Source organism: Pristiophorus japonicus, chromosome 20 (genome assembly GCF_044704955.1).
Source record: "Pristiophorus japonicus isolate sPriJap1 chromosome 20, sPriJap1.hap1, whole genome shotgun sequence".
Lineage (NCBI taxonomy): Eukaryota > Metazoa > Chordata > Chondrichthyes > Pristiophoridae > Pristiophorus > Pristiophorus japonicus.
In genome coordinates, this window is record NC_091996.1 from 65,168,919 (window position 1) to 65,183,695 (window position 14,777).

A 14,777-nucleotide genomic window follows, 5' to 3' on the forward strand; every position below is an offset into this window, starting at 1 on the left:
ACTCACTGCCTGAAAGGGTGGCAGAGACAGAAAGCCTCACGTTTAAAAAATACCTGGATGTGCAGTGCCGTAACCTACAGGGCTGTGGACCAAGAGCTGGAAAGTGGAATTAGGCCGGATAGCTCTTGGTTGGTCTGCGCAGGCACAATGGGCCGAAATGGCCTCCTTCCGTGCTGTAAATTTCTATGATTCTATGAATACCACTTCTCTCGACCCCTCCAGTCTCTAAATTGTCAGACTGCTTGTCCAACATCCAGTTCTGGATGAGCAGAAATTTTCTCCAATTGAATATTGGAGAACCCTCTCTAAGGCCTTCACATTCTTCCTAAAGTGTAGTGCCCAGGATTGGACAGAATACTCCAATTGAGGCCTAACCAGTGTTCTATAAAAGGTTCATCCTAACTCCTTTGTTTTTGTCTCTATGCTTATATTTTTAAAGCCCAGAGTCCCGTATGTTTTTTTAACCGCTTTCGCAACCTGCCAACTTCAACGATTTGTGCACATATACCCCCTCAAGTCTCTCTGTTCCTGCATCCCTTTTAGAATTGTACCTGTTAGTTTATATTGCCTCTCCTCGTTCTTCCTACTAAAATGTATCACTTTGTACTTTTCTGCGTTAAATTTCATCTGCCACGTGTCTGCCCATTCCATAACATAGAAACATAGAAAATAGGTGCAGGAGTAGGCCATTCGGCCCTTCGAGCCTGCACCACCATTCAATAAGATCATGGCTGATCATGCAACTTCAGTACCCCATTCCTGCTTTCTCTCCATACCCCTTGATCCCTTTAGCCATAAGGGTCACAACTAATTCCCTTTTGAATATATCTAACGAACTGGCCTCAACAACTTTCTGTGGTAGAGAATTCCACAGGTTCACAATTCTCTGAGTGGAGAAGTTTCTCCTCATCTCGGTCGTAAATGGTTTACCCCTTATCCTTAGACTGTGACCCCTGGTTCTGGACTTACCCAACATTGGGAACATTCTTCCTGCTGTCCCGTCCCATCAGAATTTTATTTGTTTCTATGAGATCCCCTCTCAGTCTTTTAAATTCCAGTGAATATAAGCCTAGTCGATCCAGTCTTTCTTCATGTCAGTCCTGCCATCCCGGGAATCAGTCTGGTGAACCTTTGCTGCACTCCCTCAATAGCAAGAAAGTCCTTTCTCAGATTTAGGAGACCAAAACTGTACAAAATATTCAAGGTATGGCCTCACCAAGGCCCTGTACAACTGCAGTAAGACCTCCCTGCCCCTGTACTCAAATCCTCTCGCTATGAAGGCCAACATGCCATTTGCCTTCTTCACCGCCTGCTGTACCTGTATGCCAACTTTCAATAACTGATGTACCATGACACCCAGGTCTCGTTGCATCTCCCCTTTTCCTAATCTGTCACCATTCAGATAATATTCTGCCTTCCTACTCACATTTATCTATATTATACTGCATCTGCCATGCATTTACCCACTCACCTAACCTGTCCAAGTCACCCTGCAGCGTCTGAGCATCCTCCTCACAGCTCACACTGCCACCCAGCTTAGTGTCATCTGCAAACTTGGAGATAGTACGTTCAGTTCCTTCATCTAAATCATTAATGTATATTGTAAATAGGTGGGGTCCCAGCACTGAACCTTGTGGTACCCCACTAGTCACTATCTGAAAACGACCCATTCATTCCTACTCTTTGCTTCCTGTCTGCCAACCGGTTCTCTATCTACGTCAATACATTACCCCCAATACCATGTGCTTTAATTTTGCACACTAATCTCTTGTGTGGGACCTTGTCAAAAGCCTTTTGAAAGTCCAAATACACCACATCCACTGGTTCCCCCTTGTCCACTCTACTAGTTACATCCTCAAAGAATTCTAGAAGATTTGTCAATCATGATTTCCCTTTCATAAATCCATGCTGACTTGGACCGATCCTGCCATTGCTTTCCAAATGTGCTGCTATTACATCTTTAATAATTGATTCCAACATTTTCCCCACCACAGATGTCAGGCTAACTGGTCTATAATTCCGAGTTTTCTCTCTCCCTCCTTTTTTAAAAAGTGGGATTACATTAGCTATCCTCCAATCTATAGGAACTGATCTGCAGTCTATAGAATGTTGGAAAATGACCACCAATGCATCCACTATTTCTAGGGCCATTTCCTTAAGTATTCTGGGATGCAGACTATCAGGCCCTGGAGATTTATCGGCCTTCAATCCCATCAATTTCCCTAACACAAATTCCTGACTAATAAGGATTCCCTTCAGTTCCTCCTTCTCGCTAGACCCTCGGTCCCCTAGTATTTTCGGGAGGTTATTCGTGTCTTCCTTAATGAAGACAGAACCAAAGTATTTGTTCAGTTGGTCTGCCATTTCCTTGTTCCCCATTATGAATTCACCTGATTCTGACTGCAAGGGACCTACATTAGTCTTCACTAATGTTTTTCTCTTCACATATCTATGGAAGCTTTTGCAATCAGTTTTTATGTTCACTGCAAGCTTACTCTCGTACTCTATTTTCCCCCTCCTAATTAAACCCTTAGTCCACCTCTGCTGGATTTTAAATTTCTCCTAGTCTTCAGGTTTGTTGCTTTTTCTGGCCAATTTATATGCCTCTTCCTTAGATTTAACATTCTCTCTAATTTCCCTTGTTATCCACGGTTGAGCCACCTTCCCCTTTTTATTTTTACGCCAGACAGGGATGTACAATTGTTGTAGTTTATCCATGTGATCTTTAAATGTCTGCCATTGCCTATCCACTTTCAACCCTTTAAGTATCATTCACCAGTCTATCCTAGCCAATTCACGTCTCATACCATCGAAGTTACCTTTCTTGAAGTTCAGGACCCTAGTCTCTGAATTAACTGTGTCACTCTCCATCTTAATGAAGAATTCGATCATATTATGGTCACTCTTCCCCAAGGGGCCTTGCATGACCAGATTGCTCATTAATCATCTCTCATTACACAAGCCTGTCTATGTCCTCTTGAAGTCTATCCCTATCCTCCTCACTGTTAACTATACTTCCAATTGAATATGATTTGAAAAAGAAAAACTTGCAGATCTATTGGGAAAGAGCACGGGTGTAGGACTAATTGGATAGCTTTTTCAAAGAGCCAGCACAGGCACAATGGGCCAAATGGCCACCTTCTGAGCTGCAAGGGTCCTCGAGTCTATGCCCATTTTCCCCAACGGGTGCCTGTACCACACCACAGACCTGGTCCTGTGCTTCGTGTGCTCAGTATTACAGGCAGTCTGGGCCGCAGTAGTTGGCAATTTTGGTTGGACATATTCCTGGAGGTGTCGTCACCTGACCTCCCGCCCACTCCACCCACACACTCCTACTATTGGGCGTCCAACATGCCCCTCCTCACGGTGCTCCACCTTCACACAGCCAATAGACTCTTCATTACCCGATTAGATGATTCTTGACCATCGGTCAAACATTGTCCCCATATTCAATATTTTTATCATCATCCTCATAGGCAGTCCCTCAAAACGAGGATGACTTGCTTCCACGCCAAAAAAGGATGCGTTCACAGGTGTTTCAATGAAGGACCTAATATTCCAGGTCATGTACTACATCCTGAAGGGTGGAAGATGCCTTTGCGTGGATTTTTTTAACGTGTGGTGGCCGTTGCACAACAGGCACCACGAGCAAACTTTAAAATGTTTAAAGAACGTATTTATTTATTTATTTTTAAACACAATTTTTTTATTTCCCCTATGATTTTTCTCTTGGGTTACTTGCAGCAATATCCTGGAGATTACTCTTTGCTGTCTGGAGTCTCCAGGGAAATCTTGGAGTGTTGGCAACCTCAGATGTCCTCTTCGTGTATTCCTGAACGGGGAACAAAGCCACTGCCCTCACGCGTTTGAGAAAAACTAATTTTTATTTGATTCGCTTAAGAGATCAGAGGCAGTGAGTGTTCTGAAGGAATAGTCCCCACCAATGCCGATATATTACTGCACAAGTCTGCAATCCACAGTTCAAACTGAACGAGCTGGACCCACACTCACCGGCTCCTTCAGACACTCGACGGGCCTGTGTTCACGTGTCGTTTCACCCAGACTTGGGAGGGTCAAAACCCCACACCAGTCCAAGAGAGGAGAATTAAAAAAGGCCCATTACTGAGAGAAATTCAGAGACGATTAAAATCCAGAAAGCATTCAAATTCATTTCAATGAAAAAGTGAGCTTATTTCTCACAGGCAATAATGATAAACGCTCCTTTCATTCCGGTCCTTTCTCCAGAGCTCATGCTCGCCCAGCATCACGTTACTCCTCCCCAGTACCTCACCTCAACCCAACCAACAAAACCACAACCCGGGCTACAATCTCGGCCCACCCAGCCCCGCAAAACCCCAACACCCCCCCCAGATTGAGCCGATACTCTCTGGAGTTCAGTGCGGAGGGAGGGGTTGGGGTTAGAACATAAGAATGAGAGGTGATCTCATTGAAAGATACAAGATTCTGAGAGGGATTTACAGGGTAGATGCTGAGAGGTTGTTTCCTCTGGATGGAGAGTCTAGAATTAGGGGGTATCATCTCAGGATAAGGGGCAGGCTATTTAAGACTTGAGATGAGAAGGAATTAATCACTCAGAAGGTTGTGAATCTGTGGAATTCTCTGCCCCAGAGGCTGTGCATGCTCAGTCGTTCAAGGCTGAGATCGATAGATTTTTGGTCTCTAGGGGAATCAAGGAATTATGGAGATATGGCAGGAAAGTGGCGTTGAGGTCGAAGACCAGCCATGATCTTATTGAATGGTGGAGCAGGCTCAAGTGGCCATAGGGCCTACTCCTGCTCCTATCCCTTATGTTCCGATGTTCTAACCCCAACCCCTCCCCCCATGCTGAACCCCAACCTCTCCCCCCACGCTGAAACCCAACTCCACCCTCCACGCTGAAACCCAACCCCTCTTCCCCACTGTTCCCCAACCCCTCCCCCACACTGAACCCCAACCCCTCCCCCATGTTGAACCCCAACCCCACCCCCCCCACATGCTGAACCCCGACCCCTCCCCCCACACTGAACCCCGACCCATCCCCCCGCACTGAACCCCGACCCCTCCCCCCGCACTGAACCCCGACCCCTCCCCCCGCACTGAACCCCAACCCCTCCCCCCGCACTGAACCCCAACCCCTCCCCCCACACTAAAACCCAACCCCTCCCCCCACACTAAAACCCAACCCCTCCCCCCACACTAAAACCCAACCCCTCTCCCCACACTGACCCCAACCCCCCAAACCCCTCCCCCACACTGAACCCCACCCCCCCACCACACTGAACCACAACCCCACCCCCCCACCACACAACCACAACCCCAACCCCCACATGAACTTCAACCCCTCCCCCACACTGAACCCCAACCCCTCCCCCCACACTGAACCCCAACCCCTCCGCCCACACTGAACCCCAACCCCTCCCCCCACACTAAAACCCAACCCCTCTCCCCACACTGACCCCAACCCCCCAAACCCCTCCCCCACACTGAACCCCACCCCCCCACCACACTGAACCACAACCCCACCCCCCCACCACACAACCACAACCCCAACCCCCACATGAACTTCAACCCCTCCCCCACACTGAACCCCAACCCCTCCCCCCACACTGAACCCCAACCCCTCCCCCTACACTGAACATCGAGCCCTCAACCTAACTCCCGGTAATGAACCCTGAGCCCCCTTCCCACTCCTAAACACCGAGCCTTACTCCCCACCCCCGGTAATGAACACCGAGCCCCCTCCCCCACCCCTGGTAATGAACACCAAGCCCCCTCCCCACTCCCAAACACTTAGCCCTCTCCCCACCCCCGGTAACGAACACCGAGCCCCCTCCCCCACCCCCGGTAATGAACACCGAGCCCCCTCCCCACTCCCAAACACAGAGCCCCTCCCCACCCCGATAACGAATGCTTCCACCAGGCCCACACTCGGAGTATTTGCTCCCACCCATGTATGAGGCTTTTTGATGCTCTTTGGAGAACAGGACTCAATGAAATGGAGAGCTCCCCACCCCCCACCCCGATAATAAAAATCTATCTGTGCTGCTCCCTCATGAGCTTCCACACACCAGAGTATTCCTGGTGTGCGCAGGGGCCCTGTGATAGCCCCTCACCGTAAACCACCGGCGCTGAAAGAATGTGACATCAGTGCAGATGCAATGTGCATCAAATGTTTGGGCAAAGCTTGAGTCAGTCGGGAAGATAGTCCAGCACCAGGCAGCAGACATCGCCCAGCTCCTGGAGGACTGGGCTCGCTATTCATTGCACAGCAGTCCATCGCATTTAACATACAAACCGTTCGTAGAAGACAGTGACCACAGCACAGTAACACTCTCCTTTAGGCTGATGGAGATCTCCTCGAGAGTTACCAGGGTCTTGTCTACCTTCCTAGGTATAGGACACCGGCCACAGCCAAGCCACCCCCACGGGCGTCTCTGCCCAGCTGTTAACGTTCAGCTCAGTTCCTGTAACTCCAGTGTGAGGAAGCAATGTCAAAACTAAGGAAGCAGTGCTTGTAGTCGCCACAGGGAATGATAGAGAAAAGTAGTCTTGTGTATTCAAGCTTTGGCCTTGTGCACGTCTCTGGGAATTCAAGTCTCGGCCTACTTCAGGCTCTCCCAGCCTCAGCCTCTCCTGCGTTCTCAAAACATTGGAAGCCGCCTCACTGTGCAGGTGCTTGCCAACAGGCTCCAACGGCGACCCCTCCCTGACACCTGGCCCCTTGGGGTGTCCCCACAGAGAGGACCTATCACGGGCCAGTGGACAACCTGATCGCCAGGGAGTGATGTCATCAGATCGGGAGTGATGTCACCAGAGAGGCATGAGATGGAAGTGTGCTGAAGAATGAGCTCATCGCACAAGCAGCCACCACAGGCCATTCCTGCACCAGAGACGGCGGTAAGGCGAAGAGGCTGTCGTTCATTGGCGTACAGAAGCATGGCACGACGGCAGCAACCATCACATCAGCAAGAAGACGAAGGTCCATCCCACCGTGCCAACGCTAGGCCGCATTGACCAACCGCTGCTGGAGGAAGTGGTGGATCTGCTCAAAGCCAGGCCGGTCCTTGATGTCCCTGCTCCAGCAGCTGAGCATTAAATCAAAGATCTGTTTCGGACACACAGCTGGCTGCGACAGATAGATCTGTAGAGAGAGGAATACACAACAGAATCGTAAGAAATACATAGTCGCCCAAGAATCCCTGGCTTCCGTCTCACAGTACGTGACACAGAGAGCATCCGCTCTGGACTAGTACCAGCCCTGGTTACAACTGCAAGGGGTGGGGGGAAGGTGAATGTCGAGCATCCAGTGCAGTACTGAGGGAGTGCTTCACTGTTGGAGGTGCTGTCTTTCGGCTGAGTCGTTAAACTAAACCGAGGCCCCGTCTGCCTCTCAGGTGGATGTAAACGATCTTATGGCACTATTTGAAGAGGAGCAGGGGAATTCTCCTGGCCAATATTTATCCCTCAGCTAACATGACTAAAACAAATTATCTGGTCATGATCACATTGCTGTTTGTGGGAGCTTGCTGTGCACAAATTGTCTGCCGCGTTTCCTTCATTACAACAATGACCACATTTCAAAAGTACTTCATTGGCTGTAAAGTGCTTTGGGAGGCCCTGAGGTGATGAAAGACATGAAAAAATTGCAAGTTGGTTCGTTTTCCAGATACAGACAAGCGCAAAGTGGGGCCAGAACCTGGGGCCGCTTCTCAGTTTTCCTTACTTGTCGCCCCTGATTCCGGAAGAATTCTCCCGTGTTCTCGATGACCTGCTCGTCAGACTGCTGAGAGTATGGCTGCTCCTTGCAGAAGGTGAACATCTCCCACAGTGTTACTCCAAAGGCCCACACGTCGCTGGCTGTAGTGAACTTTCCCTGCAACAACACAGTGGGCTCAGTATCAGTCCCACCTGTGTGAGAGCGCACCACCGCCTCCCCCCCCTCCTCTCCATCCACCCCCCCACCTCCCGACGCACGTACACACATACACGCTGCTGAAACCCTCATTCATGTTTTTGATACCTCCAGCTCTCCTGGCCGGCCTCCCATCTTCCACCCTCTGTAAACATCAGCTCATCCATAACTCTGCTACCCGTATCCTAACTCGCACCAAGTTCCATTCACCAATTACCCTTCGCTGACCTACACTGGCTCCCGGTCCAGCAACGCCTCAAACTTAAGATTCTCATCCTAGTTTTCACAACCCTCCGTGGCCTGTCCTGGCCCCTCCCTATTTCTGTAAACTTCTCCAGCCCTACAACCCTCTAAAATCTCTGCCCCTCCAATTCTGGCCTGTTGTTCATCCCCCTCTTCCCTTCGCCCCACCATTGGCGGCCTTGCCTTCAGCTGCCTCGGCCCTAAGCTCTGGAATTCCCTCCCTAAACCTCTCTACCCTCCTTAAATCTACCTCTTTGACCAAGCTTTTGGTCACCTGTCCAAACATCTCCGGCTTTGGCTAGCTGTTTAACTACACTCCTGTGAAGGGACATTTTCCTACGGGAAAGGCACGGTATAAAGGCACGTCGTGGTTGTGAATCCAGGACAGTAAGTGGGTTGCGGCCGATCACCGAGCCAGCACTCACCAGCAGGATGCTCTCCCAGGCCATCCAGCGGATGGGCAGCACGGCACGGCCCTGGATCCGGTAGTAGTCACCACTGTACAGGTTGCGGCTCATGCCGAAGTCAGCGATTTTGATGGTGGAGCGGTTCCCCACCAGGCAGTTGCGCGTTGCCAGGTCCCGGTGCACAAAGTTGAGCGAGGAGAGGTACTTCATGCCCAAGGCGACCTGTGTCATCATGTGCAGGAGGCACCGGTAGCTGAGGGAGGGAAGAGTAGGCCGTGAACGGACTGAGACACCGACAGGGCATGGAGCCAGCCGAGAACCACAGAACTGCCAGGGGATGGTAGACCCTCACTGTTGGTTTTATGTAGGATATCGTCATATACTCCTAGTGCCCTTATGTGGCGTATTATAGAACATCTTCATATACCCCCAGTGCCCTTATGAGGTGTATTATAGGTTATTGTCATATACTCCTAGTGCCCGTATGTAGAGGTATTATAGGTTATTGTCATATACACCTGGTGTCCTTATGTGCGTATTATAGGATATCGTCATATACCCCTAGTGCCCTTATGTGGCATATTATGCGGGGAGTCTCAACCGGAGGTCCACAGCCCCCCAGGAGTCAGCGACAAGGTTTCAAGGGGTCTGCCAAAATCAATAAGGAATTGAGCATCCAGCCAGTACGTGGCAGGAACTGGCAGTGACAAACTTCCTGACTCCGTCTGTGGAGCCAATAAATGACCATCCAGTGACTGACATGCAGTGAGCAACCCCTGGCAGAAGGGAGGCTGGAAATGGGAACTCGGGGCCAGTGGCTCCCTGTCTCCGCCACGCAGACAATTTAATGTTGATTTCCCAAAGTTACCATATCCAGGGCACAGAGTTTTACGTTCCACCCCCGAGTCACTGATCGACATCAGCCTAGTATTACTGAACCCCCGGCCTTGCACAGGGCACGAGGAACTGAAAACCGGCGCTAACCTCAGACACCCATGGTCATTGATCCGCCATGTTGTCAAGGAGACAGCGTCCGGCCTCAGCTGGCGCGCTCTGCTCGGCTCGGCTCGTTAGCAACGGTCAAGAGAATCAAGAGCTGGTACGGTCCCCAACACTGTCAGCTCCAGTGACACCATCAACCCCTGCCAACTGCCCCCAGCCAACCCCACCGTCCCAACCTCTGAGACCCTCCCCAACCCCCGCCAACCCCACCGTCCCAACCTCTGAGACCCTCCCCAACCCCTGCCAACCCCTCCCCCAACCTGGCTGACCCCCTCCCTTCCCCAACCTTGCCGACCGCCCCCCCAACCCTCTCCCAACCTCCGAGACCTTCCCCCGACCCCCACCGTCTTTCTCCCGCCCTTGCTGACTCCCCCCGCCCCCAACCCCACCGACCTTCCCCAACCTCGCTGACCCCCACCGACCTTCCCCAACCTCACCGAACCCCCCCCTCCCCAAACTCGCTGAGCCCCCTCCCCCAAACCCACCAACCCTCCCCAAACTCGCTGAGCCCCCTCCCCCAAACCCACCGACCCTCCCCAAACTCGCTGAGCCCCCTCCCCCAAAACCACCGACCCTCCCCAACCTCGCTGAACCCCCTCCTCCAAACCCACCGACCCCCCCAAACCTCGCCGACCCTCCCCCTTCCCCACCCTCGCTGACCCTTCCCTTTCCCCCAACCCCGCCGACCCTCCCCAACCTCGCTGACCCCCCACCCACCCTTTCCCAACCTCGGCCACCCTCTCCCACTCTCGCCGACCCCCCCGCACCCTCTGGATACGTGCCTTTCCATGCACTCCCTGCAGCATCACAACTCAGTGCAAGGGGGCCAGAGGCAGGCTTTCTGGTCTTAGCTCATCAGCGCAGTGGGTAGCACTCTCGCCTCCGAGTCAGAAGGTGGTGGGTTCCAGTCCCACTCCAGATTTTTAAGCACATCATTTAGGCTGTCTTTCAGATGAGACATTAATCCGAGACCCCAACTGCCCCCTCGGGTGGACATAAACGATCCCACTGCACTATTTCGAAGAGGAGCCTGGACAATATTTAACCCTCAACTAACATCACTATAAAACACAGATTAATTGGTCATCACTGTTGTGGGAGCTTGCTGTGCGCAAAATGGTTGTCACAGTCACTGTTGTAATGTAGGGAACAAGTGCTTCTTCGGCTGTGAAGTGCTTTGGGACGTCCCGAGGATGTGAAAGGCACTATATAAAATGCATGTTTTTTCTCTGGATCTCTCCAGGGCCGTGCCTTCGCCCACCCCACGTTACCTGCAGCAGTGTCCTGCCCCGGGTGCTGACTCTCACCTGACGCTGGGGATGTTGTTTGCGAGGGTGAAGTGGTTCTCCAGCTCCCGCTGGGACAGGAACTGGTTGAGGTCCCCGTTCTCCATGTACTCGGTGACCATGCAGAGCGGGTCGTCGCGGATACAGACACCGAGAAGCCGGATAATGTTCGGGTGTTTCAGCCGCGACATGATCTTCACCTCTTTGAGGAAGTTGTTCCTGGAAGGGACGTACAGGGGGGGGGTTAACTGGGAGCGGTTCAGGGCCGCACCTCCGATACGGCAGGGGCCCCCCCCCCCCCCATCCAGTGCACTGCCCCCCGCCAGCGCCCCCCTCCCCTACCCTGGGCATTCTGGGCACAGGCGATGCAGGGGTGGCAGCTCGTGCCAACCTTGCTGGGCGCATGGCAGCACAGTCAGGCATTCGCACCACATCTGGAGTCACGGGGAACTCCCAGAACATGAGCTTCTCCACCTGCGACCATTCCACAGGCTCGCAGACCGGGGCTTTCCATCCGTACCTCAGCCCCAGTCAGCGATCGGCTGGTGATACAGGGCCCCCGTCGTGTCCCGTCCCACCCCCACACGTTACAGGTCATGGGGAGGGGGCAATGCTCTGGAGCAAGTACCTGGCGTTTGTCGTGGCATCCGACCTCAGCATCTTCACAGCCACCAGGACCGACTTGTGCCCGGTGTTGAAGTGGAACTCGGGCCGCAGAAACTCATGCAGACTCACCGCCTCGCACAGGTGGACCTGGAGAGAGAGCACAGGCTTCGTCACTCAGTGTCACTCCCAGCCGCTCGCACCCTCACTCCCTCCCCACACCGAAAAACACCCTCACCCCAACCTCCAAACACCCTCAAACACCCTCAAACACCCTCACCCCAACCCCCAAACACCCTCACCCCAACCCCCAAACACCCTCACCCCAACCCCCAAACACCCTCACCCCAACCCCCAAACACCCTCACCCCAACCCCCAAACACCCTCAAACACCCTCACCCCAACCCTCAAACACCCTCACCCCAACCCCCAAACACCCTCACCCCAACCCCCAAACACCCTCAAACACCCTCAAACACCCTCAAACACCCTCAAACACCCTCAAACACCCTCAAACACCCTCACCCCAACCCCCAAACACCCTCACTCCCTCCCCACACCGAAAAACACCCTCACCCCAACCCCCAAACACCCTCACTCCCTCCCCACACCGAAAAACACCCTCACCCCAACCACCCTCACCCTAACCCCCAAACACCCTCACTCCCTCCCCACACCGAAAAACACCCTCACCCCAACCCCCAAACACCCTCACTCCCTCCCCACACCGAAAAACACCCTCACCCCAACCCCCAAACACCCTCACCACAACCCCCAAACACCCTCACTCCCTCCCCACACCGAAAAACACCCTCACCCCAACCCCCAAACACCCTCGAACACCCTCACCCCAACCCCCCTCAAACACCCTCACCCCAACCACCCTCAAACACCCTCACCCCAACCCCCAAACACCCTCACCCCAACCCCCAAACACCCTCACTCCCTCCCCACACTGAAAAACACCCTCACCCGCCCCCCCCACACCCCGAACACCCTCACCCCCCGAACACCCTCACCCCTCCCACACCCCAAACACCCTCACCCCCCCCAACCCCCCAAACAAATCACCCCCCCCACCAACCCTCACACCATCACTTCCCCCACGCCTTCACTAACTCCCTCACACCCCTCTCCCCACTCCCTCAATCCCCCTGCCCTCCCCTACACCCTCACTCCCCCCCCACCCATACAGCACCTCCTCTCCCCCACACCCACCGACACCCTCACTAACCGCCCCCACCCCTCCACATCCTCACTCCCACCATACCCCCCCACACCAACCCTCTCCCCCCCCCCAACACCCTCCCCCCCAACACCCTCTCCCCCCCCCCCAACACCCTCTCTCCCCCCCCCCAACCCAACACCATCCCCCCCCCCCCCCAACACCCTCTCCCCCTCCCCCCAACACCCTCTCACTCCCCCACCCTTACTCCCCCCCACACCTTCACTAACTCCCCCCCCCCCCCCCCCCACACACCTTCGCTAACTCCCCCACCACATCCTCACCCCCCCCACTCCCAGTGACTCACTCGCTTGCCTCTGCCCTTAAACTGCTGGTTCAGACCAGGAGTTGGCCCTGGGCACGTGCCGGCCCTGGGCACGTGCCACGGTTACACTGTGGGTCCTTGGTCACCAGGTCTTTGGGCAACTCACCTCTCCGAACTGCCCCTCCCCCAGCTTCTCCTTGAAGTGCAGCTGATGTCGGGAGATCTCCCCCACGGCCAGCTCCATCTTGATGAGGGAGTCCACAGTCAGCGCAGGGACTGCGTATGTGTTGTTCCCAGTCACGCCCTGCAGGCTGACGATATCCGCCTCTGCATAGTGCGGAACCTTGCTCTGGAAACCTTGGTGCGGAGTGGCCTTCGTTAGATCTGGCTCTGCGTAGTCCCCGCTGCATGCTGGGAAAAGGACACATGGGCGAGTTAGTGTACCAGAGGGATGGGCTTTGATGAAACATGCCAAGTTACAAGTTCACCACCTCCCTCCTCCATCATTCTTGGCTCGCTTATACTTCCCCAGCCCAGTTAACCATAGCCAAGCCTCTCCTCATCCAAGTCATTCTTGGGCCTCAATGTGAGTTAGGGTACCAGAGGGATGGGTTATAATGGGAGAGTTCAGGTACCAGAGGGATGGATTATAATGGGAGAGTTCAGGTACCAGAGGGATGGATTATAATGGGAGAGTTCAGGTACCAGAGGGATAGGTTATAATGGGAGAGTTAGGGTACCAGAGGGATGGGTTATAATGGGAGAGTTAGGATACCAGAGGGATGGGTTATAATGGGAGAGTTCAGGTACCAGAGGGATGGATTATAATGGGAGAGTTCAGGTACCAGAGGGATAGGTTATAATGGGAGAGTTCGGGTACCAGAGGGATAGGTTATAATGGGAGAGTTCAGGTACCAGAGGGATGGGTTGTGATGGGAGAGTTCAGGTACCAGAGGGATGGGTTGTGATGGGAGAGTTAGGATATCAGAGGGATGGGTTATAATGGGAGAGTTAGGGTACCAGAGAGATGGGTTATAATGGGAGAGTTCGGGTACCAGAGGGATGGGTTGTGATGGGAGAGTTAGGGTATCAGAGGGATGGGTTATAATGGGAGAGTTAAGGTACCAGAGAGATGGGTTATAATGGGAGAGTTCGGGTACCAGAGGGATGGGTTGTGATGGGAGAGTTAGGGTATCAGAGGGATGGGTTATAATGGGAGAGTTAGGGTACCAGAGAGATGGGTTATAATGGGAGAGTTCGGGTACCAGAGGGATGGGTTGTGATGGGAGAGTTAGGGTATCAGAGGGATGGATTATAATGGGAGAGTTAGGGTACCAGAGGGATGGGTTGTGATGGGAGAGTTAGGGTATCAGAGGGATGGGTTATAATGGGAGAGTTAGGGTATCAGAGGATGGGTTGTGATGGGAGAGCTAGGGTACCAGAGAGATGGGTTATAATGGGAGAGTTCGGGTACCAGAGGGATGGGTTGTGATGGGAGAGTTAGGGTATCAGAGGGATGGGTTATAATGGGAGAGTTAGGGTATCAGAGGGATTGGTTGTGATGGGAGAGTTAGGGTACCAGAGGGATGGGTTATAATGGGAGAGTTAGGATACCAGAGGGATGGGATGTGATGGGAGAGTTAGGGTACCAGAGGGATGGGTTATAATGGGAGAGTTAGGATACCAGAGGGATGGGTTATGATGTGTTGAATGGCCTTTTCTAATCTCTGATCTTGGGCAAAACATATTGGGCACTCAGGAGTCTAACCCATTCCAGCAATCCTGCATCAACAAATGATAACCAACTTTGCAGCTGACTTGCTGTATACAAGG

General features: G+C 53.0%; 1 protein-coding gene across 4 annotated transcripts in view; it reads right to left on the reverse strand.

Moving 5' to 3' along the window:
- Positions 1-6,024: 6,024 nt before the first annotated feature.
- ddr2l (discoidin domain receptor family, member 2, like) overlaps positions 6,025-14,777 on the reverse strand; it is a 77,912-nt gene continuing 69,159 nt past the window's right edge. For 3 of the 4 annotated variants that reach the window (XM_070862906.1, XM_070862907.1, XM_070862908.1), the window contains 6 exons: positions 13,111-13,355; positions 11,479-11,603; positions 10,872-11,069; positions 8,581-8,815; positions 7,724-7,873; positions 6,025-7,141 (listed from right to left, as the gene is read on the reverse strand). In XM_070862906.1, coding sequence (XP_070719007.1) covers positions 7,001-7,141; positions 7,724-7,873; positions 8,581-8,815; positions 10,872-11,069; positions 11,479-11,603; positions 13,111-13,355 — 1,094 coding nt within the window. In that variant the 3' untranslated portion in view covers positions 6,025-7,000. The remainder of the gene's footprint in view (positions 7,142-7,723; positions 7,874-8,580; positions 8,816-10,871; positions 11,070-11,478; positions 11,604-13,110; positions 13,356-14,777) is intronic. The other variant, XM_070862909.1, reaches the window with a different exon arrangement.